This window comes from Lottia gigantea, assembly GCF_000327385.1.
Source record: "Lottia gigantea unplaced genomic scaffold LOTGIsca_23, whole genome shotgun sequence".
Lineage (NCBI taxonomy): Eukaryota > Metazoa > Mollusca > Gastropoda > Lottiidae > Lottia > Lottia gigantea.
This window is the reverse complement of record NW_008708645.1, coordinates 2,919,404-2,943,999: the sequence shown is the minus strand read 5'-3', so window position 1 is coordinate 2,943,999 and position 24,596 is coordinate 2,919,404. Positions and strand designations below refer to the sequence as shown.

Genomic DNA, 24,596 nt, shown 5'->3' with positions numbered 1-24,596 from the left:
TGCCATGGATATCTTTGCACAAATGACAGTGGAATAGCGGGAGGTCCATTGGGGACAAAGTCTGAATATAAGAACAATTCTTACCTTTTTGAGCACATTTATCTCTAGTTTAATCTCTTCCTCTTCTTCCTATAAAACACAAGGAAAACTCTTTGAATTATCAATTTTGAGACAATCAACAATTTCCTTCCTTTACAATTTACTATCAGCTCATAGGCAACTTTTGGTAGAATGTTTCTGATAATGATCACAATAGAAGACAGGTATAATGTGGCTGACAACTTCAAAGATAAATTTTCATTTCTTCATGATTTAGATAATGTTGTAATCAAGGCGTGAAATAACAAAATGTCTCGCTCAAAATTGATTGTACCAGACATTTGCCAAATTGTACCAGACATTTGCCAAATTGTGTCGGACAATGTCTGAGTCTAGACGCTTTTTTCAAGTCCTGGTTGTGATAGTGCCAAAAATTTTTCATTCAACTTTGCTCTGTGCATTTTATGACATGACTTTAGTGCTTTTCTGGTTCCTCGAATCTTCAGCATCATTTTAAGCAGATTTTGAATTAAATATTTTTAGAACAGACCAAGAAAAATCACACCTGACAATCTCTGGATTCACACAAAAATAAATTTTTAGTAGACCAGGGAAGATTTGATTTGAACTGAACCACTTTGACAACCACAATGTTTACCGAATTGCATTTTGTCATTGATTTTTTAAAAGAATTGAAATGTCAACTTTAAAATACTGGTGAGGGTTGTCTTCGGGAAGATGAAAATATCAACCGATAAAAAAAAAAAAAATTCCTGCAAAGTTAATTTCGAAACTAAGGAATAGAACTGTCATTTTGAAAAGTGGGTCATTTTCACAGTGAATTTCTGGCAGGGAAGTGTCCATTTTTTAAACATAAATACATCACTTCTTTTATTTCTAAGTCATTCCAAAACATAATTGCCATTCAATATTTTATTTGAATATGACAGTAAAAATTCAATTCGGAGCTCATTGTCGTAAGAAAGTAAGAAAAATGTCTACCACCAGCTCAACCTATAATAAAAATATTTCTCACCTCAGTTACATTCATAACCTTAATGGCTGCCAGCTGGCCAGTCTTCGTATGTCGACCCTACAATTTAAGAATTACTATCAATAAGTTTAAATATAATTGAACACAAATTTTTTTTTAATTGACAGTGCAGCAGATCTAAAACTATCTCAATTTGCACCATGTTACATATAGATAAAAAAACCTGTAGATTTGTGTTCAATGGGAGAAAGAATCGCAGATCCTAGGATATTCAGTTACATTTCTACAAATATCAAGAAGGGAAATTCTCATAGACAAATTGTTGGAAATTTTGTAATTTCAGGTCCATATTTTTAGAACTTCACACAAGATCTCATCTACTTACTTTATAGACTTGTCCATAGGTCCCATTTCCTACAACTTCTATTAAATCAAATATGCCTGCTGGATCCTAGAAAAAAAAACAAAAAATTAGAAATGAAATAGAGTTTTACATGATTTTGTTTATGATTGAGCTAAGGAACATGAGCAACATAAGGAGTGTGCACTGAGGAAATCTCTTCCAGGGTGGCAGTAGCCTACTCTCAAGCAATGTTTATATGTCCGTAATCATCTGATTGACAAGACGCTTTTTCACATTGGCCCACCTTCATTTTTACCATTATTATAAAATGGCACTAGATGATAAATAACAGACTAGAAACAAAAGGACAATAGAGGAATGAAAATTATGGATCCCAGGTAACGGTACTGGTACATAGAAAGTCATTTTACATATTTAGTGTCTGTGTAAGCTTATGTTCATAAAAAAAATCTCCATTTACACTTTCATTGACCTTTGTATTTTTATTGCATGTACCGAGAATAGTTCAGTCACAAGGTGCGGACGCCTGTTTGTTCATTGGCGATCTGGATGATCATGACTGCCGAGCAAAAACTTTACTTTACTAAAATGATGACAAATTAGTAGGCTTAGTTAGAATATGTAGAGTTGACTAAGCAAACTTAAACAAAAGCTTGTTAGATAATAGCAAGTCAGTCTGTCATTTTAAACGAATTAAGAGGGATTCGAGTCGTAATAAGACAAGTTATCTGAATAATTGATTGGAATGTCAAGAAAGTACAGTCAACATCCTTTCTCTCAAACACTCCCTTCAATCTGAAAAAAAAACTTTTTAAAAACTAGGTCAAAATTTAGTGACACTGACAGACCAAACCCACGAGAAAGGGAATAAGAATTATTCGTTTTGGACCCGACCGAAATCCACTAAGATAAAACAAAGTCGAAGTCACTAATCAATTAAATCTGATGGCTAAGCATAAAGCTGGAAATTAAATTATGACGTACCCTTAGGCTAGACAAATCTATATCATCCAGACTGACATTCACCGATGTAGTAGCCATTTTGACATCCAGACGAATTTTTGTTTAGACAGGCAAAGTTAGTTTTTAATTTACACCGCTAGTAAATAATGAAAGAGTCAAAATTTGGCCCATTTAAAAAATAACTATTCCTCTACACAAAACAGTAATCCAGACACTAAAATGATTTCAGAAAGGCTATTAATTTTAATCGTTTTCCCAATCATTAGTTCCACAACAAAACAAAATTTTCATTCCTCAAGCATTGTGGGAAACTTTAATAAGGGGAGACAACTCTTGTTTCAACTTATAGTTTTACTAGTCCGAAAAAGTGTCTTATTTATGACTCATTTTCACTTCGTCTTATACCTTGACTGCAATAGCTACCTTCCTATCATGGACTGTAGCTTTTTTAATGGATTATACGCAAGCGAATACATCCAATCAGAGCCGTTTGCATAGACTGTAAACAATTATGGCTTATAAAAAAAGTTAGGCCTATAGGCTATGTTCAGCATACTTTCTGCTGAGGCCTCTGATTGGGTGTATTTCTTTGCGTACAGTCCAATCAAATGGCGGCATTAATAAACTGCCGTGACACAAGATAGGCGAATATTTCAGCCAAGGTATAAGACACAAGTTCGTAGTCGTAGTCGCCCGTTATCAACGTTTGCGATATGGATTTCTCCTCCTAAGCAGACTTCATCCCAAACTAGTAGGCCTACTACCCTAGAAGCTTGACATTGTGATTACTGAGAATAGACAGTACTGTCTAGGCTAGATTGAGTCGCCAAAAGCTTTATATTATTGTAGAAATTTTAAAAACTATTGTCACTAGTTCCATAATAAAAATTTTGGGTGGAGCACACCTGAGCTCAAAAGGCCACAACATGTAATCTAGGCCCTGTGAATGACCCAAAAATATGCAGTTTATCAAACCTTAATAATCATGGGAGTTCGCACTATGGTGCAAATATGGGTCACTAGTCGAACTTAGTCTATGAAAAGTGAACAGATTTCACATATTCAAAAATAACTCTTTAATATATTTCTTTTTGCTTAGTGTTTCAGTTAACTTTTTCAAGGTAAGCAAATGTATCTCCAAAAGTTTTTTTACATTATGAAATTTCCGTACTATCAAAGGAAACACCTTCAGAGGAAATAACAGTCGAAAGGGTATCATTAAATTAATCAAGTCTATATCCTCATTAAAATAATTGAAATTATGTAGCCTGGGTTATCCAGTCAATAAAGAAAAATAAATGAACTTTAGATTTTGTTTTGATTTGAAGTGAAAATTATATTTGTTCACAATTTTAAACTTTGAGATGCAGTCGCTGATACTATTACTATGCCTACAATTAAATGTGGTCTGAATCCTGTGCATAAAAAGTGGTTACCTCCCATGGACTATAATATCCTATACACCAAGGTTTAAGTGCCAAGACCTGACTATGATTGCATCCCTCCAGATTCAGATAAATTACGTGTGAAGCAGTGGTGGGTTCAGTCTCCCGCAGGGAGAGGTACAAGTAGGGATCAGACACCCCCCGCATGGAAGAAGGGTGTGAGGGGGTGGGGGTTTGGGGGGCCTCCTTTGAGGTTAAGATTCAATATGAAGAGGCCCATTAAATCACAGTGCATTCTGAAACATATTTTTAGATTGTTAGAGTTAAGTGGATGTGCAATCGGGGATTAAAGACTATTTTCTAGGTGAGGGGGGGGGGGAGGAGGGGAGGGGTGCACACTGGTGTGAAGGATAATGATAACTTTGCTTTTGTCAAGGGTTATGCGAGTAAGAGAAAACAGAATTTATACATCGCAGTGCATCAAGCTGTTCTGTCAGTATGTAATCTTCTCTCAAACAGATTCAAAATATAGGTCAACGTGGGAGAAAACAAAGGAAGTGAGGGGGTGGGGCATGTTGATCGGTGTTTCCTGGTTCTAAAATAACAACACAATAACAACGGCGGATAGTCTAACATTCAAATCACAAATACATGTTTTACATACACAGTTTTGAATACCTAGATATTATTTGTTGGCCAACAAATCCCTTTTTAGACCAAAACATCTGCCTTTATTCCAATCTCTGATAGCTATTTGCATGATTTTCATATTAGTAAAGACTAAAGACATAATACAGGCAACGCCATTCTGTGCGTCTCCTCTTCCATATCTACCCCTCCAATCAGCAATACTGACAGGGGGAACCAAGGTTAAAAAAAATCCGAAGGTATATTCATTATCCATATAAGGTTGAGTCAGATTTCAAGGTGGTAGGTTTTATACTTGGTTGAAGAAAGTTCATGGTTGGTGGACATTATGATTGAATAACTGTTAGAGCTAGGTAAGGTTTTCAAGAGAGAAATAACTTTCAGAGCTAGGTAAGGTTTTCAAGTGAGGAATAACTGTAAGAGCTAGGTAAGGGTTTTCAAGTGAGGAAAAACTGTTAGAGCTAGGTAGGGTTTTCAAGAGAGAAATAACTGTCAGAGCTAGGTAAGGTTTTCAACTGAGGAATAACTGTCAGAGCTAGGTAAGGTTTTCAAGAGAGAAATAACTTTCAGAGCTAGGTAAGGTTTTCAACTGAGGAATAACTGTTAGAGCTGGGTAAGAGTTTTCAAGTGAGAAATAACTGTTAGAGCTAGGTAAGGTTTTCAAGAGAGAAATAACTGTTAGAGCTAGGTAAGGTTTTCAAGAGAGAAATAACTGTTAGAGCTAGGTAAGGTTTTCAAGAGAGAAATAACTGTTAGAGCTAGGTAAGATTTTCAACTGAGGAATAACTGTTAGAGCTAGGTAAGGTTTTCAAGAGAGAAATAACTGTCAGAGCTAGGTAAGGTTTTCAACTGAGGAATAACTGTTAGAGCTAGGTAAGGTTTTCAAGAGAGAAATAACTGTCAGAGCTAGGTAAGGTTTTCAACTGAGGAATAACTGTTAGAGCTGGGTAAGAGTTTTCAAGTGAGAAATAACTGTTAGAGCTAGGTAAGGTTTTCAACTGAGGAATAACTGTTAGAGCTGGGTAAGAGTTTTCAAGTGAGAAATAACTGTCAGAGCTAGGTAAGGTTTTCAAGAGAGAAATAACTGTTAGAGCTGGGTAAGAGTTTTCAACTGAGGAATAACTGTTAGAGCTGGGTAAGAGTTTTCAAGTGAGAAATAACTGTTAGAGCTAGGTAAGGTTTTCAACTGAGGAATAACTGTTAGAGCTAAGTAAGGTTTTCAACTGAGAAATAACTGTTAGAGCTAGGTAAGGTTTTCAACTGAGGAATAACTGTTAGAGCTGGGTAAGAGTTTTCAAGTGAGAAATAACTGTTAGAGCTAGGTAAGGTTTTCAACTGAGGAATAACTGTTAGAGCTGGGTAAGAGTTTTCAAGTGAGAAGTAACTGTTAGAGCTAGGTAAGGTTTTCAAGAGAGAAATAACTGTTAGAGCTAGGTAAGGTTTTCGAGTGAGAAATAACTGTTAGAGCTAGGTAAGGTTTTCAAGAGAGAAATAACTATTAGAGCTAGGTAAGGTTTTCGAGTGAGGAATAACTATTAGAGCTAGGTAAGGTTTTCGAGTGAGGAATAACTGTTAGAGCTATGTAAGGTTTTCGAGTGAGGAATAACTATTAGAGCTAGGTAAGGTTTTCGAGTGAGGAATAACTATTAGAGCTAGGTAAGGTTTTCGAGTGAGGAATAGTGTAAAAGTTAGGCAAGGTTTTCAAGGGAGATATTGTGTAAAAGCTAGGTACGGTTTTCAAGGGAGATATAAGTGCAAGAGCTAGGTTACGTTTTATCGAGTGAGGAATGGTGTAAGAGCTAGGACAGGTTTTATCGAGTGAGGAATGGTGTAAGAGCTAGGTTAGGTTTTATCGAGTGAGGAATGGTGTAAGAGCTAGGACAGGTTTTATCGAGTGAGGAATGGTGTAAGAGCTAGGACAGGTTTTATCGAGTGAGGAATGGTGTAAGAGCTAGGTTACGTTTTATCGAGTGAGGAATGGTGTAAGAGCTAGGACAGGTTTTATCGAGTGAGGAATGGTGTAAGAGCTAGGACAGGTTTTATCGAGTGAGGAATGGTGTAAGAGCTAGGACAGGTTTTATCGAGTGAGGAATGGTGTAAGATCTAGGTTAGGTTTTATCGAGTGAGGAATGGTGTAAGAGCTAGGTTAGGTTTTATCAGTGAGGGAATTGTGTAAGAGCTAGGTTAGGTTTTATCGAGTGAGGAATCGAGTGTAAAAACAAAGAGACAATGTTCTCACCATCTAACACCATCACCTCCTTAAAAATTATTTCGGTACAGATAACCTTTGAAGGTGTATATCATCATAGAAAGCAATGACATTTCTGACTTTTAAGACTAAAAGTTGCATGGGGAAATGTTTATAAGGACTAAAGATGGTGGTCACATTTGGCAATACTTTTATTCTATGTTGTGTTTTACTTCTGAAAAGTAATACAGACAGCTAACATTGAGCTAAAAGCAATGGCCAAGATTTACAGTATTCCCCGAGAATAATGAAAGACATCAATAAAAAAAATGTTTCCCAAATTTTTTTTTATAAACATGTATACAACAAAAGAAAGAAATTGTAGTAATAGATATAATTATCACTATTCATGAATCAATAACTATATTCATGTATAAGAGCAAACATCCATGGCAGAGAGAAGATTTGAGGGGGGTTGGGGGCACTAGTCATGATGGGGTGTGAAAATTTTCTTATGCGAGAAGCCAGAGAATACATCTATCACGTTTTTGGAAGTGAAAGTAGAATTCATTTTTCATTTTGTATTTCTTCAGGGGAAAATAGGGGCATGGCCCAAATATAACAACTAAATATCAAGTTCAATCAGATAAACACCAACCATGGCATCAGTTTTATTTTACTTTAGGAAGTGAATTCAGATATCACAAGATGTGATAATAAGAGAAGAAGACTAACTGGCTAATTTTAATCAAAATGTCCTAAGCACCACAAAATTTACCAATATTTATTGTTTTTCTTACATATAAAATATTTACATGTAGATAAAAAAAAACACCATCATTCTGTTTTAAACCATCAGTGAAAACCATAGTTAGGAAATATTGTGACAAACATCCATATCGTGATATACATCCATATCGTGATATATCCTGATATATTAATGGTTAATATATCGTGATATCCACTTGAACCAATAGGTCAAGCCTTTGGTTCCGTCCATCAAGAAAAAAAGAGTCCAACTCCATTAAATTCATGTCAGCTCCTTCCAATTTTTTAAAACTATTTACCAATTCTCTGTACCACCCATTCTTGTTGACACAGTGGACATCTGTTATTTTGTTTCACCCATAAAGACATACAGCAATTATGAAAGGAATGGTTACATTCACCCCATACAACTGAAATATAATAAAAAGCAAATAATAATTATTTAAATTATCATAAAAACCAAGCACCCTTATCAATAAATAGATGTTACTGTGGTTCTCTTTATCCAAGTAGCTTTATTTGAGATATAGAACGGGCTGCCATGACTCTCATGCATGTGCTCACATTTACAAAACAAAATGTAAAAATGGCCAAATGCAAGCGTGTTGATTGGTCAAATTGAAAAACATGTGACCTCATGAATATTTATTTTCTTGTTCCCATATACATGTTTATCTCCTTCCAGTTTCTCATAATACAGACTCCAGTGCGTGTTCCTTTTGATACAGTTTTTGTGACAAGTATTTAGTCTATTTGTATAGGGCTGAGTAAAATAATCAAAATAATCGATTAGCACTGCTACGAATTTATAAATTGGATAATTGATTATCAAATTTCATAATGGATCATATATCAAAGTTACATTTTTCCCCTGTGTACCCATTAACAAATCATAATTAATACACAATAACTATAATAACTGATCACAGAAAAAGTATTTGCACTTCTATAACAAAAAAAAGAAAATAAATGGAATAAAAAATTTGGTATGTTTTTAATTTAGTATTTACAGGGTTTCTTGGTTGAAATATTTCGATTATTAATAGATTATTGACCGGTATCATGGTGTCGATAATCGATTCAATTTGGTAATCCATACCCAGCCCTGACTCTAATTGTGTATATTAAGACTAAACAAGTAGAACCTCGTACTTACCAACACAATCATCTTGTTTATTTTCAGACTGACAACGTAAACAGGCATCTAAAAATTAAAAATTATATTTAAGTCATAAAAATCCGTAAAAGCAAAACAATTCAATAATAAATCTTGTCCAAAGTATGGCAAAATCTTCCAAAAGAGAAGTACCAACAGGTGTTTCGAAAAGAGAAAGCTTGGTCTGCTTAACGAACCACACCTACCACTACTATAATGGTCAACATCAAGATATGCAACCATATTAATTCGTGCCTGTCTTAACAATAACATTTTCTATCCATTTATTAATCAAACTATATTTTGTTGTCCTCATACATGATAAATATGTTACAGGTTAAAATCAATAAGTTTGTTTTCAATAGACATCTGAAACGTAATTTTAAGGTAAGAGTTGTTTAAAAGCATAATTTTTAGCACTGTTTTCAAAAAAATATTATATCTATTGAGTATGAAGCAAGATGCAATATTTCGGACTAAGTTTTTTAGAAATGTCGCAACAAAAGGAAAAAGAAATTACCCATCACTTGCACCCTACAAATAGCACACGTATCACACTCAACGTCCCAACTCCACATAGCCACTAAATTCCATTTCTTCAATGTAAACATTTTATCTGGTTTATTATTGGAATCCTTTTCGACCTCCTTGTCAATATCCATTTCTTCAGTGGTTGCCATTTTCACTACAATAATGCGAAATAGTCTTTCTAAGGATGGATCATTTTACGGGTGGGACTGAATAACATAAACTCTACGTGTGATTAATTTACTCAGGATGAAATTATGAAAATGAATTTTATTCAGCAAATACTTCATCTTATGTCCCACAGACGTTTAGAAAAGGAAACATAGTGCAAAATTTAGTCAGTAATATGATTGTCTATTGGTGGTGTTTTGCTAGTGTTCGGTAGTTAAAAGTTTATTTAGAAAACCTATTTATAGTAGCCAATCATCATACGATAAACTCTACTTGCACTTTATCTATTTTTATTTATTTTATTTTTACTCGTGAAATCCCTCCAAAAAGCGTATGAGTTTTGTTGTTGTTTACAGCGCAGTGTTAGACAAGTAAAGGTAAGTAAACCTCTGCTCTGACAGTATAATGTTTTGGATATTTTCATGCAGTAACTTTATGTTTACAAAAATATAGTGACCTACTTATTACTAGTGGGAACGTCACGTGACAAAAACAGAAAATGGAGAATCACGATTCAGGAAGTGAAACAGTCAAATATCTGAAGTGTTTTCATGGTGGAAATTGAATGAAAATTAAACAAAATGACAGAACCTGATTATAGCTATTTAGACGACATACCAGATTATGCCAACAGAGAAGCTGTGGAACAGGGAACCGTCATTAAGCTGCTGGAAGAAGCATCACTTGACTCACTGTTAGCAGTAGACAAGATATTAGAGGGAGAATTTGATGATCGGGTTCAATGGTACCATGGAAAGGTATCAAGAGAAAATGCAGAAAATCTTCTAAAGGAAGGTAGGTCTATTAGTGTGTTCTATACATCTATCTGTTACATTATCTTCCTCATTTGTTGATTACTTTTTCTGGTCCTTTTTTCATCCTTATTTTCATTGCTTATTGAATCAGGATATTTAAATGGCTTCCTCATTTCCTAAACCTAGTAGACCTAGACCTAGTCTGTCAACTTACATTTCTACTAGTCCAAAACATCTGCCTCTATTCTGATAATTTGACAGAGTCAGAAAAACTAGGTCCTGTATTATGGGGATTTCCTACATCACTGAAGATGTATTTTTTTGTAACATAATATTAAATTACATTTACGATGATTGTAAATTAGGGTTGGGCATCATTGTAAGTTTCTTTTGTTAGTATCACGTAACTTTGTAACCAGTGTCTTCAAAAAAAAACTTTGATGAAACCGCAGACATTACATAAATGGTGCCAGGGGTTTATGATGGTATGACTGAATTACAAAACTATCGATCTTTCCGAATATATTTGGGTTTGGCGGATCCGAATTATATAGGTTTAAACTCCCTAAAAACAGGGCCTAATTTGTCTGTCTCTACACCAGCTGACAACTTTCAAAATGGATAAATGTGGGTTCAATTTGTGGTTCTAGGTAATCTGTACCCCTACTGGCACTGTCAATGAATGAGGTCAGAACTGAGTGTTAGTGTTATTATTTGAGTTAGTGCTAATCCAGTCACCATAACACTAGCATCAGTGTAACACGTACAAAAAACCAGCTAAACACCAAACGATAACACTACACTAATGTAATCTTGAGCTCTGATCTCTTCATTGTGTAAACCTCTAGGGGTTAGTGTTAAAAGGATATGGAAACTTTTGCTAAGCCAGTGTTCTAAAAAACACTGAGTTGGAATAAGTGGAACACTAGAGTAGCACTAGATTAAAACTAGTGTTAAATTGTTCCCCAAATACCTCAAAGTGTAGTGTTATCTCAGTGTCACCCAACACTTTGCATCAAGGTCAGAACTCGCAGTTAGTGTTACACTAGTGCTACACATATGCACTAATCCAACACTAACACTGAGTTCTGACCTCACTCATTGTTTACAGTTAACAATAAGTTTAAACAAAGTTGGCTTTTTTCATGGTGAAACTTCACAAAAACTAGTAACCCAAAAATTGGCTGGGGTTCAACTTCCATCAAAAATGACATGAGTTGTCTGGGCCTATTTGTGATGATATGTTATCTGAGGAACTGGGTTGGGCATGATTTGTTGGTCTATTTGTGATAATGATTTCTTCACTAGATATTTGTCACATTGTTTCCCCAGTTGTTTCACAGTTGTATTATGTTACTTTAATGGTGAAATATAAGTTTCTTCCTGTTATAGTTATTTTATCTTGTACTTTACTCTATTCAAATACCATTTATTATTCAACCATTTTCTTTTATCTAATCCATAAAAAACATATAAAAAGACCTTAAACTTATAGCAGGAAATCCTTTGATCTTTCCTATTGTGAGCAAGTGTTATAATTGAGGAATTGAAATGAATGGAGTTTTACGTCCTACTCTTCTGCACCTAAATGGGTTAAGGAAGACGGCCAACGTCATGAAGTGTGAAATTTTGCTAGGACAGCTGCATTGGCCTATTTTCATCAGTTTCCAATTGTCGAGAGATCTTTAATGTGCACAGCTTGCAGCACACAGGTTAAAATTGAGGAAAATGTTTTATTCTAAAGACTATTTTCTAGTGTGATAACTAACTTTCTAAAGACTATCTTCTACAGTGATAACTAACTTTCTAAAGACTATCTTCTACAGTGATAACTAACTTTCTAAAGACTATCTTCTACAGTGATAACTAACTCTCTAAAGACTATCTTCTACAGTGATAACTAACTTTCTAAAGACTATCTTCTAGTGTGATAACTAACTTTCTAAAGACTATCTTCTACAGTGATAACTAACTTTCTAAAGACTATCTTCTACAGTGATAACTAACTCTCTAAAGACTATCTTCTACAGTGATAACTAACTTTCTAAAGACTATCTTCTACAGTGATAACTAACTTTCTAAAGACTATCTTCTACAGTGATAACTAACTCTCTAAAGACTATCTTCTACAGTGATAACTAACTCTCTAAAGACTATCTTCTACAGTGATAACTAACTCTCTAAAGACTATCTTCTACAGTGATAACTAACTCTCTAAAGACTATCTTCTACAGTGATAACTAACTCTCTAAAGACTATCTTCTAGTGCGATAACTAACTCTCTAAAGACTATCTTCTAGTGTGATAACTAACTCTCTACTGACAGCATTGATAGAAATTTATTTGCAACATTCCAATTTTCAGTCAGACATCTGTGGTTCCTGCAATGCAACAAAAAACTAAGTGTTTGATGGCAGCATTCAACATTTAGTTTATTCAACATTTAGTTTTAGTTGAGCTTCAGGTACCACAGACGTCTGATTGAAATTGGAATGGTGCAAATTACAAAATTTAGAAAACCCTCTTTACAATCCCTTTAATGTTGTAAAGTGGACATTTGAGCTGCCCTGCTGGTCATGTCAAAAAAGAAAAATTAGAGCTGAAATGCTCTGTAAAAACTAGTCCTCTGACAGTATCCTAAAGGCAAAATTTGATTTGATTTATTACAGGTATGGTGAGACTATCAAAGTCAAAGGCTAATACAGATGGTTTATTTCTGATAAGAGAGGGCTCTAAAAACTACTCCCTATCTCTTTTAGTTAAATGTGAAATTAAACACTATATTCTAGAAGAAAAGAAAGAGTGTTATTTTCAAATTGACAACGGTGAGGCTGTTCATGGTAAGATTATCCAGTTCCTTGCTGAATGTTTTTATCATAATGTCTTCGCACATTTGTAGGTGTGTTGAATTTGCCAAATGTTTGAAAAACGAAAATGAAAATGAAATGGAGTTTTACGTCTTACATTTCTGCACCATGTGGGCTAATGAAGACGGGCAACGCCATGCAGGGTGCAATGGGGGAAATTTTGCCAGGACAGAGGCATTAGCCTGCTCTTTTCTCGATTTCCAACTGTCGATGGATCTTTAATGTGCTCAGCCTGTAGCCCACGGGGCCTCAGTTTATTGTCTCATCCGAACGACTGGACGCTTTTTCCATGTCAGCCCCATTTTTCAGTAAACACTATGAAAATATGAAACGAACACTGAGTAACAACATGTTTCAATAAACACTATAAAAACATGAAACGAACACTGAGTAACAACATGTTTCAGGTTCTGTTTGATATTTCTATTAATAGGTTTAGATTGTTTTGTTGAATATCACAGTCAGAATGCTCATGGTTTACCAACAAGATTGACTAGTTTCTGTAAAGGTTCATCACCACCATTAAAGGCTAGAAGAAGTGGCTTTACAAATCTTTTACATAGATCTGTATTAGAAGGTATATTCCTTTATCAAAAGGGGCAGTTTGCAAAGATTTCATAATCAGAACGTTGTAAATTATACCTGAAAAAGTACTCCTTTTACTTCTATGTATCTAATTGATCAAACTGAATTTTTTTTAAAGATGGGTTTCCTTATTTATTTGTTTAAGCAAACTATTTGATTAATTGGTGTTTCTATCGAATTATCATGTATTCTTAATCATATCATTCTGTTCTTATTGCATATAATTAAGAGTTTTAACCAATCATAAATGTCTATGCATGTACAGTCTGGATAAACAAAGAAATACTTTTTGACCTTTCTTGATCGGTTACTCACTCAAATTCTGCTGGTAATTCTAATTTAGCTAATTATGAATTAATTATGGACATGTGAGATAAAGTGGTATTTTTTCCTGTCATATTAGCATTTTCATTTTCATAAATAAAAATAAGGAAACCCATCTTTAAAGGGTTAATTAGAAATGGGGTGTACCAATTTAAGGTTTCTAACTTTTTGATGCCATTCACTTAAAATATTTTATTCTATTTCTCCAGGAAATCCAAATATTGTGAAAGAAATTTTAAGTCATCCTGATAGTCCAAATATTGATGCCAAAAATACCAGAGGTATGTTCATTTCATTGTATTGGTAGTTTTGATACAACCACACAAAGTCATTTACACAAAGCATGGGAGTATGGGCACATGAGCAATACATGGACATGGTTGTCAATTTCAGATCCGAATAGACCTTATTCACGCGTCGGCCATATTGAATCTCGCACTGATAGGCTGATAATGCAAATAAACAAAGGTAACGATATGTCACTGTATATAATCACCACCTTAACGTCTTTAAAGCCTCCTTCTTGAATCCCACTAACTTGAAACTAATTATTTTTTACATCATTAAATTTGGAATTGATGAAGCTATTTAATGATACTTTTTACATGAATTTTACCTTCACATATTTCTTAAAGGCAGTTTTAAGCCCATTTTCTCACTGTTGATAGGGTCTTCAGTGACATCAATTTGGCTATTCATTCATATGATGTCACCATCTTAACAATGGATGACATAATTTGCATTATGAACCTCTCTTTCAGTATCTCAAAAACGAGGCTATAATAAGGTCTATACATGGCCATGGTTGTCAATTTCACATCCAAATGGAAATAATTTCTACGTTTTTCTAAGTTTGAATTATGTTCATTTTCAATCTAAACCTACATGTCAATCATAAGAAGAAATCTCACATATATTTTCCTACCTTTCAAAGTTTAAAATCGTATAGGAATAGAAAGCAAGATATGCTCAGTGCTCTGCACCTACCAAGGCCAGACTTATTCGAAGCAGATAAATGTGGAACAACACAAAATTTGTGGTCAGATGTAGGATGGTGTAGAGACTGAAAAAAGGTGCAGGGGTTTTTAACCTATATATTTTCATCAAATCCGCAAAACCCTGATGTTCTTGGAACAATTGATATTTTTGTAGTCATGTCATGTCTGTGGTTCTATCAAAGTTTTTTTTTTAACGAAACTAATCTCTCGTCGGCCCTTTAAAACTGCTTACACATCCAAAAGTGCAAGGGTCACAGAGTGATATGAAAAGAAAAGTTTTAGTGATGCCCAACACTAATTTACAGTCATAGTAAAGGAAATTAAAGATTATATTTGGAGGTTTGGAAAATCCCCATAAAACAGGGCTGGTATTTTCTGACTCTACTCCAGCTATCAAAATATCACCTGTCTGGTGACTAGCTTGTTGCCCTTGCAATGAAAGAGGTCTAAATATGTTGCAGGTGCTACAGCCTTACATGATGCAGCAGAAAATGGTTACCATGATATTGTACATATGTTGATAAAACATGGATGTGATGTCAGTATTAAAGATGTCAATGGACACACAGCATTACAGGTAGGCCAGAATATTGTGATGTCAGTATTAAAGATGTCAATGGACACACAGCATTACAGGTAGGCCAGAATATTGTGATGTCAGTATTAAAGATGTCAATGGACACACAGCGTTACAGGTAGTTAGGCCAGAATATTGTGATGTCAGTATTACAGATGTCAATGGACACACAGCGTTACAGGTAGGTAGGCCAGAATATTGTGATGTCAGTATTACAGATGTCAATGGACACACAGCGTTACAGCTAGGCCAGAATATTGTGATGTCAGTATTACAAATGTCAAGCTACTGGATCAAGGACTAGATTCCATAATGTTAGAGCACCATCATTAAATCATGTTTTGCTAGTAATGTTTATCTATTTCAGAGAGCAGCATTAAAAGACCATCCAAATGTAATAGCTATTCTGTTTTCTGAAGGAAAAGCTGACCCCCTAGCCAAAAGTCCAGTCAATGGATGGATAGCTATACATGAAGCAGCTATGGCTGGTAATATAAATTCTCTCAAGGTAGGTGGATCTTTTACTGTAGAAATAATTGATAAATAGTTTGTAACAAAGAGCTCATATCATTAAGGATAACAACCAAACTTACTTAATGGGTGGACAAACGTCGAGGTTGTGGCAAAAGTGGCAGCTCTATTGTAGATGTTACTACAAGAAATTGATATTTTGTATATTTGTAGATGTTATAAGAAATTGATATTTTGTATATTTGTAGATGTTATAAGAAATTGATATTTTGTATATTTGTAGATGTTATAATAAGAAATTGATATTTTGTATATTTGTAGATGTTATAATAAGAAATTGATATTTTGTATATTTGTAGATGTTATAATAAGAAATTGATATTTTGTATATTGTAGATGTTATTATAAGAAATTTGTAGATGTTATGATATTTTGTATATATTTGTAGATCTTATTATAAGAAATTGAAAATTTGTATATATTAGTAGATGTTATTATAAGAAATATATAATTTGTATATTTGTAGATTTTATTAGATATAAGCCATTTACCTTTCCCGAGAACCTTAGACTTGGAAACACCATATGATATAGCATTGAAATATCATCGAAATGAATGTGTTAAATATTTAGGTGAGATGGTATTTGTTTTTTTATATTATGTCGCAATCGCTTAGTTACCCTTTTAGTCTCTTCAGAAAGCATTTATTCCTTTTAGCTCTGCAGGCAGAGCAGAGAAGAGTGTAGTAGTAAGCCGTTCACAAAGCAGGGCGTCCCGAAATCAATTTGAAAAAGAGTAGGCTAATGCTGCTGTTCTGGCAAATTATCCCTCATTGCACACTGCATGGGGTTGTCCGTCATCATTTGCCCCCATGGTGCAAGTCATAAGAACACCTCTACTTTCTATTCATATAAGTATTAGCATTTTCATTTTCATAAATAAAAATAAGGGAACCCATCTTTAATTTCATTGATTTATAATATTTACAGAAAATTACAAGCTATCAGATTCTGCTAAAAAAGCTAAACTATGGAATCATTCAGAATTAAACAGAGAGGTTTGTACTGTCATTTTTCATTGAAAATACAAAATAAATATAGCTTCAAGAACTCTTGGCAAACCCAGTCACATAGTGGAGTCAGGTGTTCTAAGTAGAACCAGAAATTATTATTTTTTCAGATTTTTATTATGGAAAGTGAACTGATTACGTGAATTATAAGACAATATATGTAACATTTCACTCATCTACTTGACAGCCCTCAACTTTCGATTGAACTCTCCTGCACATGCAATCTTTCTATCAATATGACAATGCATACAAATGATTGGAAAAGCTTATTTGTAAAATAAGGGGTGTTTAATGTGTTAGTCATATTCAATTCATATCCTTTTGTTATTAATTGTTAGTAATAAATTCATTGTAAAGAGGTTTTCTACAATTTTACGTATCAGGAACACTGATAGCATCAATTTGCACCATTCCAACTTCCACTCAGACATCTGTGGTTCCTGTAATTCCACTAAAACTAAGTGTTTTATAACGTCACTAACCGCAAAATATGCTTTATCACATAAGACCCTTCGCGATTACTAATATCATGGAACACTTAGTTTTAGTGAAATTGCAGTAACCACAGACGTCTGATTGAAAATAGGAATAGTGGAAAGTAATGTTATCAGTGTCCCTGATACATATAAAAAATTTAGAAAACATCTTTACTATCCCTTTAAAACAGAAACTGTGTTTTTGTTGTTCAGGGATGTACCAAGCTGTTAGAGTATTTCGGCTTGAGTGAAGGCTTGTTTTTGATTCGTAATAGTAGGAAAGGGGATGGTTCAAATGTATTAAGTTTATGTCATGATATGATGGTCATGAACTATGTTATCAAAACTAAGGTAAATATGTCAAGAATGCATTCTCACATTGCAAACATTTTTCATTCTTTTGCAACTTTTCGCTCTATTTGATAATGTGCTTTGTATAAGATTATACGTGCTATGTATTTGATCATATGCGCTATATATTTGATCATATGTGCTATATATTGGATCATATGTGCTATATAATTGATCATATGTGCTATATAATTGATTGTGTGCTCTGTATTTGATCATGTGATCTGTATATTATCATACATGCTATTATATGATCATGCGCTCTGTATATTATCACATATGTTATTTATATGATTTATTATGTTTGATCAAAGGCTCTGTATTTGATTATGTGCTGTGTTTTCCTTTTTAATTTCTTTTCTCCAAAATATTGTCATAAACCTCTGTATAGCTGACGATAGCCCTTATATATTATATAAATAAATATTTCAGACATACATGAATAAACTTGTATACTATATTGATGATGGGCCATATATGTTATCCATACCACATTTGATATATCACTATAACAGAACTACTGATGGGTTACCTTGTCTTTTATTAACAGCTGTTACTACTAGTAAGTTACCTTAAGCATGTTTGCTAATAATATGTTTAGGGCTTATGCACTGGCCTGGAAGTTTGTGAAAAAGGTGGAATCTGTCATGAAAAATCTTCTACAAATGAGGAATTATGGAATAGGGAAACCCAAAGTAGAGTTTTACACCTGTGGCTTATATCCCACAATTTGTCGTTGGAATCAAGAAAGAGGTTTTACATGACATGCTTTGATTGGTTACAAATAAGGTCATTAGAACAGACCTAGGGCAGAAATTATTTTTTGTTAAATCAACCTTTTTTAATATTAAATTATGATTTTAAACTTCAGATAATGAATTAGATGAGGTACCTAGAGAAGATGATTATTATAACTTATCATCAGATACTACAAACAATTATACCAAACCCGGTGAGTAGAACTTTATAGCATCAGATATTATAAATAATTATACCAAACCAGTGAGTATATCTTTATATCATCAGATATTATAAACAATTATACCAAACCCGGTGAGTAGAACTTTATAGCATTAGATATTATAAATAATTATACCAAACCAGTGAGTATATCTTTATATCATCAGATATTATAAACAATTATACCAAACCTGGTGAGTAGAACTTTATAGCATCAGATATTATAAATAATTATACTAAACCAGTGAGTATATCTTTATATCATCAGATATTATAAACAATTATACTAAACCCAGAGAGTATATCTTTATATCATCAGGTATTATAAACAATTATACTAAACCAGTGAGTATACTAAACCCAGAGAGTATATCTTTATATCATCAGATATTATAAACAATTATACTAAACCAGTGAGTATACTAAACCCAGAGAGTATATCTTTATATCATCAGGTATTATAAACAATTATACTAAACCAGTGAGTATACTAAACCCAGAGAGTATATCTTTATATCATTAGATATTATAAATAATTATACTAAACCAGTGAGTATATCTTTATATCATCAGATATTATAAATGATTATACTAAACCAGTGAGTATATCTTTATATCATCAGATATTATAAACAATTATACTAAACCAGTGAGTATACTAAACCCAGAGAGTATATCTTTATATCATCAGATATTATAAATGATTATACTAAACCAGTGAGTATATCTTTATATCATGATTATACTAAACCAGTGGGTATATCTTTATATCATCAGATATTATAAACAATTATACTAAACCCGGTGATTATAACATTATACCATCAGATATTATAAACAATGATGTAAAACCTAATGAGAACTACAATTTATCATCAGATGTTATAAACAATCATACTAAACCCAGTAAAAATCAGAATTGAGTTACTTTTAATAAAGGATTCCTAGATGCCCTAATATAACTTCGAATTGGATCATTTCAGAAAAACTTAAACCAAAGCTACCTCCAAGAATAGAACCATCGGCACCCCCATCAAGTGCAATGTATTCCCAGCCACATAAAGCTGACAGCAAGCCACATAAAGCTGACAGCAAGCCACATAAAGCTGACAGTACATCACATAATGCTGACAAGATCACACCTGAGAATCGGATTGTTCACAGAAATGTCAACCAATCAACAACAAGTGTAACAAGCCCGACACCTCCCACCACCCCCACACCCAGCCCCTCAACATCTGTTGATGGTTGTAAAGTACCAGATTTTGTAAGAAAAATATTTTTTATTAATTAAAGATAATGTCCCAGAGACAAAACAAGTCAATTTACATATTTGGTTTGGTTTGGTTTAAAGGAGTATTAAAGAGATTGTAAAGAGGTTTTCTAGTCTTTGAATGTGTATCGAGGACGCATTTAACTTCTATTTGGGACATTCCAATTCTTCGCCTGATGCCTTTGGTTCCTGCAATTCCAGAAAGAGTTAACCAGAAATGAAACACAGCTCCAGCAAGACAAGATGGCGGCATTTCTAACTAAAAATTGCCGACTCATTCTCATTTTGCTTCACTATTGTCTTATAAAACACTTTACTCAATAATGATATTTAGCACTCTGATTTGCACAAATATCATTCAACTCTTTCATCCCGTTAAAACTAAGCAATATAATATGTATTAAAGAGTTTTATAATGCAACAGTGAAGCAAAGGTGATCCTTTGACATTGGAGACAGTAAAGAGAATACTTATTCTGGTTCTGTTTCCCTCATTGTACACTGCATGATGTTATCCCCCTAAATAGCCCCAGAAAAAATGCTGAAAAAGACGATTCTTTATGAAAACTCAAAATATGTCTTTTTTCAACCTAGTATTATTTAGTGATCTTTCACAATTTGTTTATATTCAGGTTCTATCACAAAAAATCCAACCAGAAAATATTAAAGAAAAAAACATCAAACTAGGTAAGACTTAGTGGTCTGATTATAATATCATAAAATATCTTCAATTAAAGAGGGGTTTCCTTATTTTTTAGTGTCAAATTAAGCAAACTATTTGATTAATTGGTGTTTCTAATGAATTATCATGTATTCTTAATCATATCATTATGTTCTTATTGCATATAATTAAGAGTTTTAACCAATCATAAATGTCAGTGTACAGTCTGGATAAAAAAAAAAAAAATCTTTTTGATCTTTCTTGATCGGTCACTCATTGGAATTCTTCTGGTATTTCTCTTCTAATTTAGCTAATTATGAATCAATTATGGACATGTGAGACAAACTGGTATTTTTCCAAGTCATAAGAACACCTCTACTTTCTATTCATATAAGTATTAAAATTTGCATTTTCATAAATGAAAATAAGGGAACCCATCTTTAAATAAAACTCTTTATGTTTTGAATTGGACCAAGTGTGCACAAATATCTTTGCTTGATTCTATTATCATTCATGTCTTTAATTGACCATTATTATTGTGTAATTTAGGTACAGTGTTGGGTGAAGGGGAATATGGGTCTGTATTAAAAGGAGTTTTAACTTACCAAGAAAAATATGGTCCGATACCTATATCAAAGGTGATCAGTATGAAATTTTCTATTCTGTAATATTTTAAAGACCTAAAGGGACAGATGTGCCATATTCGAAGGTTGATTTGGGTCTTGAATATATGTAAATAGTCTTCAGAAGTTCTAGAATATGTAGGAAAATCACATAATTCCTTTAAAAATACTTCGAACTAGGAATTTCACTGCGAAATTGAACCCTGATCCCTTATTATTTTGGAGAGACTAGCTACATTTCTAGTAATATTTTGTAGAAAAAGGACGTGGCTGTAAAATTATTCCATGAAGATAGTGTAGGAGATGAAACTGATTTTCTACGTGAAGCTTATGTCATGCAGTCTTTGAAGCATAAATGTATTGTGGAATTAATTGGAGTTTGTCATGGTCAACAGCTAATGTTGGTAAGCAGAAAATTATACTAAAAGCTTCCTTGTCAAAGTTTTCAATCTTCTAATTTTTACATTGTTTGGTTGGTTGGTAGATGACAAGTTAACGTTCGCTTTATACTATTTAGGCCAGACCAATTTTTATATGCCTGCATGAAATGGACCTCATCCACCATCAGCCTGTCCACAATTGTTCGGAAAGGATGTTTGTGTGGGTCTCATGACTTCAATGATGATTATTTATATCCATAATAGATAGAAGAGTTTGTACCAATGGGGTCTATGTTAGACTATCTACAAGATTATCCTGAACTAGTTGAAGTCAAACCTGATCTGTATTTATGGGCTGGACAAATAGCCCAGGGAATGGAATATTTAGAATCTAAGAAACTGGTACATCGTGATTTGGCAGCTAGAAATATTTTATTATCCACAAAATATCAGGTATTTATAGTTTTATTTTCAATTACTTATGACTAGTATAGTATCTGTATGATTTTGGTTTGTAATTTGTAGAAAAAATCAGTGATTTTGGTTTATTTGTAGATAAAAATCAGTGATTTTGGTTTATTTGTAGATAAAAATCAGTGATTTTGGTTTATTTGTAGATAAAAATCAGTGATTTTGGTTTATTTGTAGATAAAAATCAGTGATTTTGGTTTATTTGTAGATAAAAATCAGTGATTTTAGTTTATTTGTAGAAAAAAATCAGTGATTTTGGTTTATTTGTAGATAAAAATCAGTGATTTTGGTTTATTTGTAGATAAAAATCAGTGATTGTGGTTAATTTGTAGATAAAAATCAGTGATTTTGGTTTATTTGTAGATAAAAATCAGTGATTTTGGTTTATTTGTAGATAAAAATCAGTGATTTTGGTTTATTTGTAGATAAAAATCAGTGATTTTGGTTTATTTGTAGATAAAAATCAGTGATTGTGGTTTATTTGTAGATAAAAATCAGTGATTTTGGTTTATTTGTAGATAAAAATCAGTGATTTTGGTTTATCAAGAGCTACAGGGGGTGATAGTGATTACTATAGAGCTCATAAAGGTGGTAGATGGCCAATCAAATGGTGAGTTTTTTACACCTTTTTGTAGAAAAACGAGATAGGCCTTATGTACATGTTTTGTTATAATAACAAAAAGTTTTGAAATTTTGAATGCATAATTGACAGACAACTCTTCCAAATTCAATAGTTTTGGTACAATGAACGAAAAACTACAATTCAAATGACATAAAACTGGTATGATAAATTGGGAAACTTCTTCAAGGCTTTAGAACCTTATAGAACAACATATCCAGATGGTACTACTTATACCATTAAAGATGGGTTCCCTTATTTTTATTTATGAAAATGAAAATGCTAATACTTATATGAATAGAAAGTAGAGGTGTTCTAATGACTTGGAAAAATACCAGTTTGTCTCACATGTCCATAATTGTAATGTTATTCATAATTATATAAATTCGATGAGAAATAGCAGTAGAATTCCAATGAGTGACCGATCAAGAAAGGTCAAAAAGTCTTTTTTAGTTTATCCAGACTGTACGTACATGAACATTTATGATTGGTTAAAACTCTTAATTATATGCAATAAGAATATAATATGATTAAGAATACATAATAATTCATTCAAAACACCAATTAATCAAATAGTTTGCTTAATTTGACACTAAATAATGAGGAAACCCCTCTTTAAAAGATATCTTGTCATAATGTAGGTATGCACCAGAGAGTGTCAACTATGGAAAATTTACCCATGCGAGTGATGTTTGGAGTTACGGTATTACTTTATGGGAGATGTTTTCATATGGTGAATCACCTTATGAAGATAAAAAGGGAATTGAGGTATACTTATTTAGAGTTTGTTTGTTTCTACTTCGTTTCTGTTCGTTTCTTAACTAATGTTAATAATAATAATAATGGTGCACTTTTTTTTGACGTAGTCTAATTTTTAACGTAGTTGATGAGTTTTTTTAACCTGAATTACTTCACTGAATCCTCAATGAGTATATTTCTGTAAAAAAAAAAAAAAACACTATCCAAAAAATGGGTAAAAATTTATTTCATCACAGACAGGAGTTCTCCATTTGGAAATACTCAGGCTCTATTAAAGGAACATTCCACCTTTTTTTGAAGATCGAAATTTTTTTTAGCTCAAAATAGATGATTTTCTTTTGTTGTCAGCAGATTCTGCCATATTGCGTAATCGCTGTTAGCATAATTTCACATTTGTAGACCGCTGCTAATCTAATCCAAATCGCACCAAATGGGTCCTAGCAAATCTAAACCAAATCAAATTGGTCGCCAAAAACGCCTTTAAGCTCAGCTTAGACAGTAGAAACTATTTTTTTCAGGTTGTACAATCTATAGAAAAGGGCCGTCGTTTAAGTAGGCCTGTTAAGTGTCCGGAGGATGTGTATTTAATCATGAAAAATTGTTGGAAAAAAGATCCATCCACAAGACCCAGTTTTCATGAGTTATATAACAAGTTTGATAAAGACTATGCTACAATTTGTAATGACATGTCTTAGATTTAGTTTTTATGCCAAGCAGTTTACTTACACAGTAGGTTTAGTTTTTTTTTTTATATATGCATGATGTATATGTTGTTGCCAGTCAACCATGTCTGTCTGTCAACCATGTTGGTCTGTCAACCATGCTGGTCTGTCAACCATGTTGGTCTGTCAACCATGTTTCTCTATCAACCATGTCTGTCTTCTGTCAATGTTGGTCTGTCAATCATTTCTGTCTGTCAACCATGTTTCTCTATCAACCATGTCGGTCTTCTGTCAATGTTGGTCTGTCAATCATTTCTGTCTGTCAACCATGTCTCTTTATCAACCATGTCTCAATATCAACCATATCTGTCTATCATGTGTGTCCAGAATTATCTGTGTTTGAAAGTTAAATAGACAAGTTATATGGAGTTTGAAGTATTTTAAAGGAATCTTGCAATTTCCATACATTTCTGAAAACCATTTACATATATTCAAGACTGAAACCAACCCCC

At 33.2% G+C, this 24,596-nt stretch overlaps 3 protein-coding genes across 3 annotated transcripts in view; 1 reads left to right on the top strand and 2 right to left on the bottom strand.

The window, feature by feature from the left end:
* Positions 1–2,653, bottom strand: part of LOTGIDRAFT_214738 (hypothetical protein) — a gene marked incomplete at its 3' end in the record, with an annotated part of 29,432 nt that extends 26,779 nt beyond the window's left edge. Inside the window, exons 1-4 of the mRNA XM_009055053.1 lie at positions 2,382–2,653; positions 1,419–1,484; positions 1,076–1,132; positions 85–129 (exon numbers count right to left, since the gene is read on the bottom strand). Of these exons, the coding sequence (XP_009053301.1) occupies positions 85–129; positions 1,076–1,132; positions 1,419–1,484; positions 2,382–2,438 (225 nt within the window). The 5' untranslated portion in view covers positions 2,439–2,653. The remainder of the gene's footprint in view (positions 1–84; positions 130–1,075; positions 1,133–1,418; positions 1,485–2,381) is intronic.
* Positions 2,654–6,903: 4,250 nt separating this feature from the next.
* Positions 6,904–9,361, bottom strand: LOTGIDRAFT_231871 (hypothetical protein). Its single transcript, XM_009055052.1, has 3 exons — positions 9,026–9,361; positions 8,506–8,553; positions 6,904–7,759 (listed from the first exon to the last, which is right to left on the bottom strand). The coding sequence occupies exons 1-3, from the start codon at positions 9,183–9,185 to the stop codon at positions 7,641–7,643; spliced, it is 327 nt and encodes a 108-aa protein (XP_009053300.1). The 5' UTR covers positions 9,186–9,361; the 3' UTR covers positions 6,904–7,640.
* A 574-nt stretch (positions 9,362–9,935) lies between these two features.
* LOTGIDRAFT_71440 (hypothetical protein) lies at positions 9,936–24,081 on the top strand (the record flags this gene model as incomplete). Its single annotated transcript, XM_009054872.1, has 18 exons — positions 9,936–10,013; positions 12,655–12,799; positions 13,260–13,403; positions 13,945–14,016; positions 15,195–15,310; positions 15,678–15,818; positions 16,308–16,413; positions 16,771–16,838; positions 17,540–17,677; positions 18,110–18,239; positions 19,702–19,877; positions 20,542–20,596; positions 21,120–21,208; positions 21,451–21,597; positions 21,838–22,026; positions 22,563–22,654; positions 23,305–23,431; positions 23,941–24,081. Coding segments are annotated over 18 exons (2,154 nt in total), but the record flags the coding sequence as incomplete, so codon positions are not given.
* Between the last annotated feature and the right edge of the window lie 515 nt (positions 24,082–24,596).

Coding starts and splice junctions, on each gene's coding strand:
- LOTGIDRAFT_231871 (XM_009055052.1), bottom strand. CDS start 9,185: ATGGCAACCACTGAAGAAATGGATATTGACAAGGAGGTCGAAAAGGAT. Junction 8,554..9,025: donor TTGTAGGGTGCAAGTGATGG/GTAATTTCTTTT, acceptor TTTAATTTTTAG/ATGCCTGTTTACGTTGTCAG. Junction 7,760..8,505: donor TAAACAAGATGATTGTGTTG/GTAAGTACGAGG, acceptor ATTATATTTCAG/TTGTATGGGGTGAATGTAAC.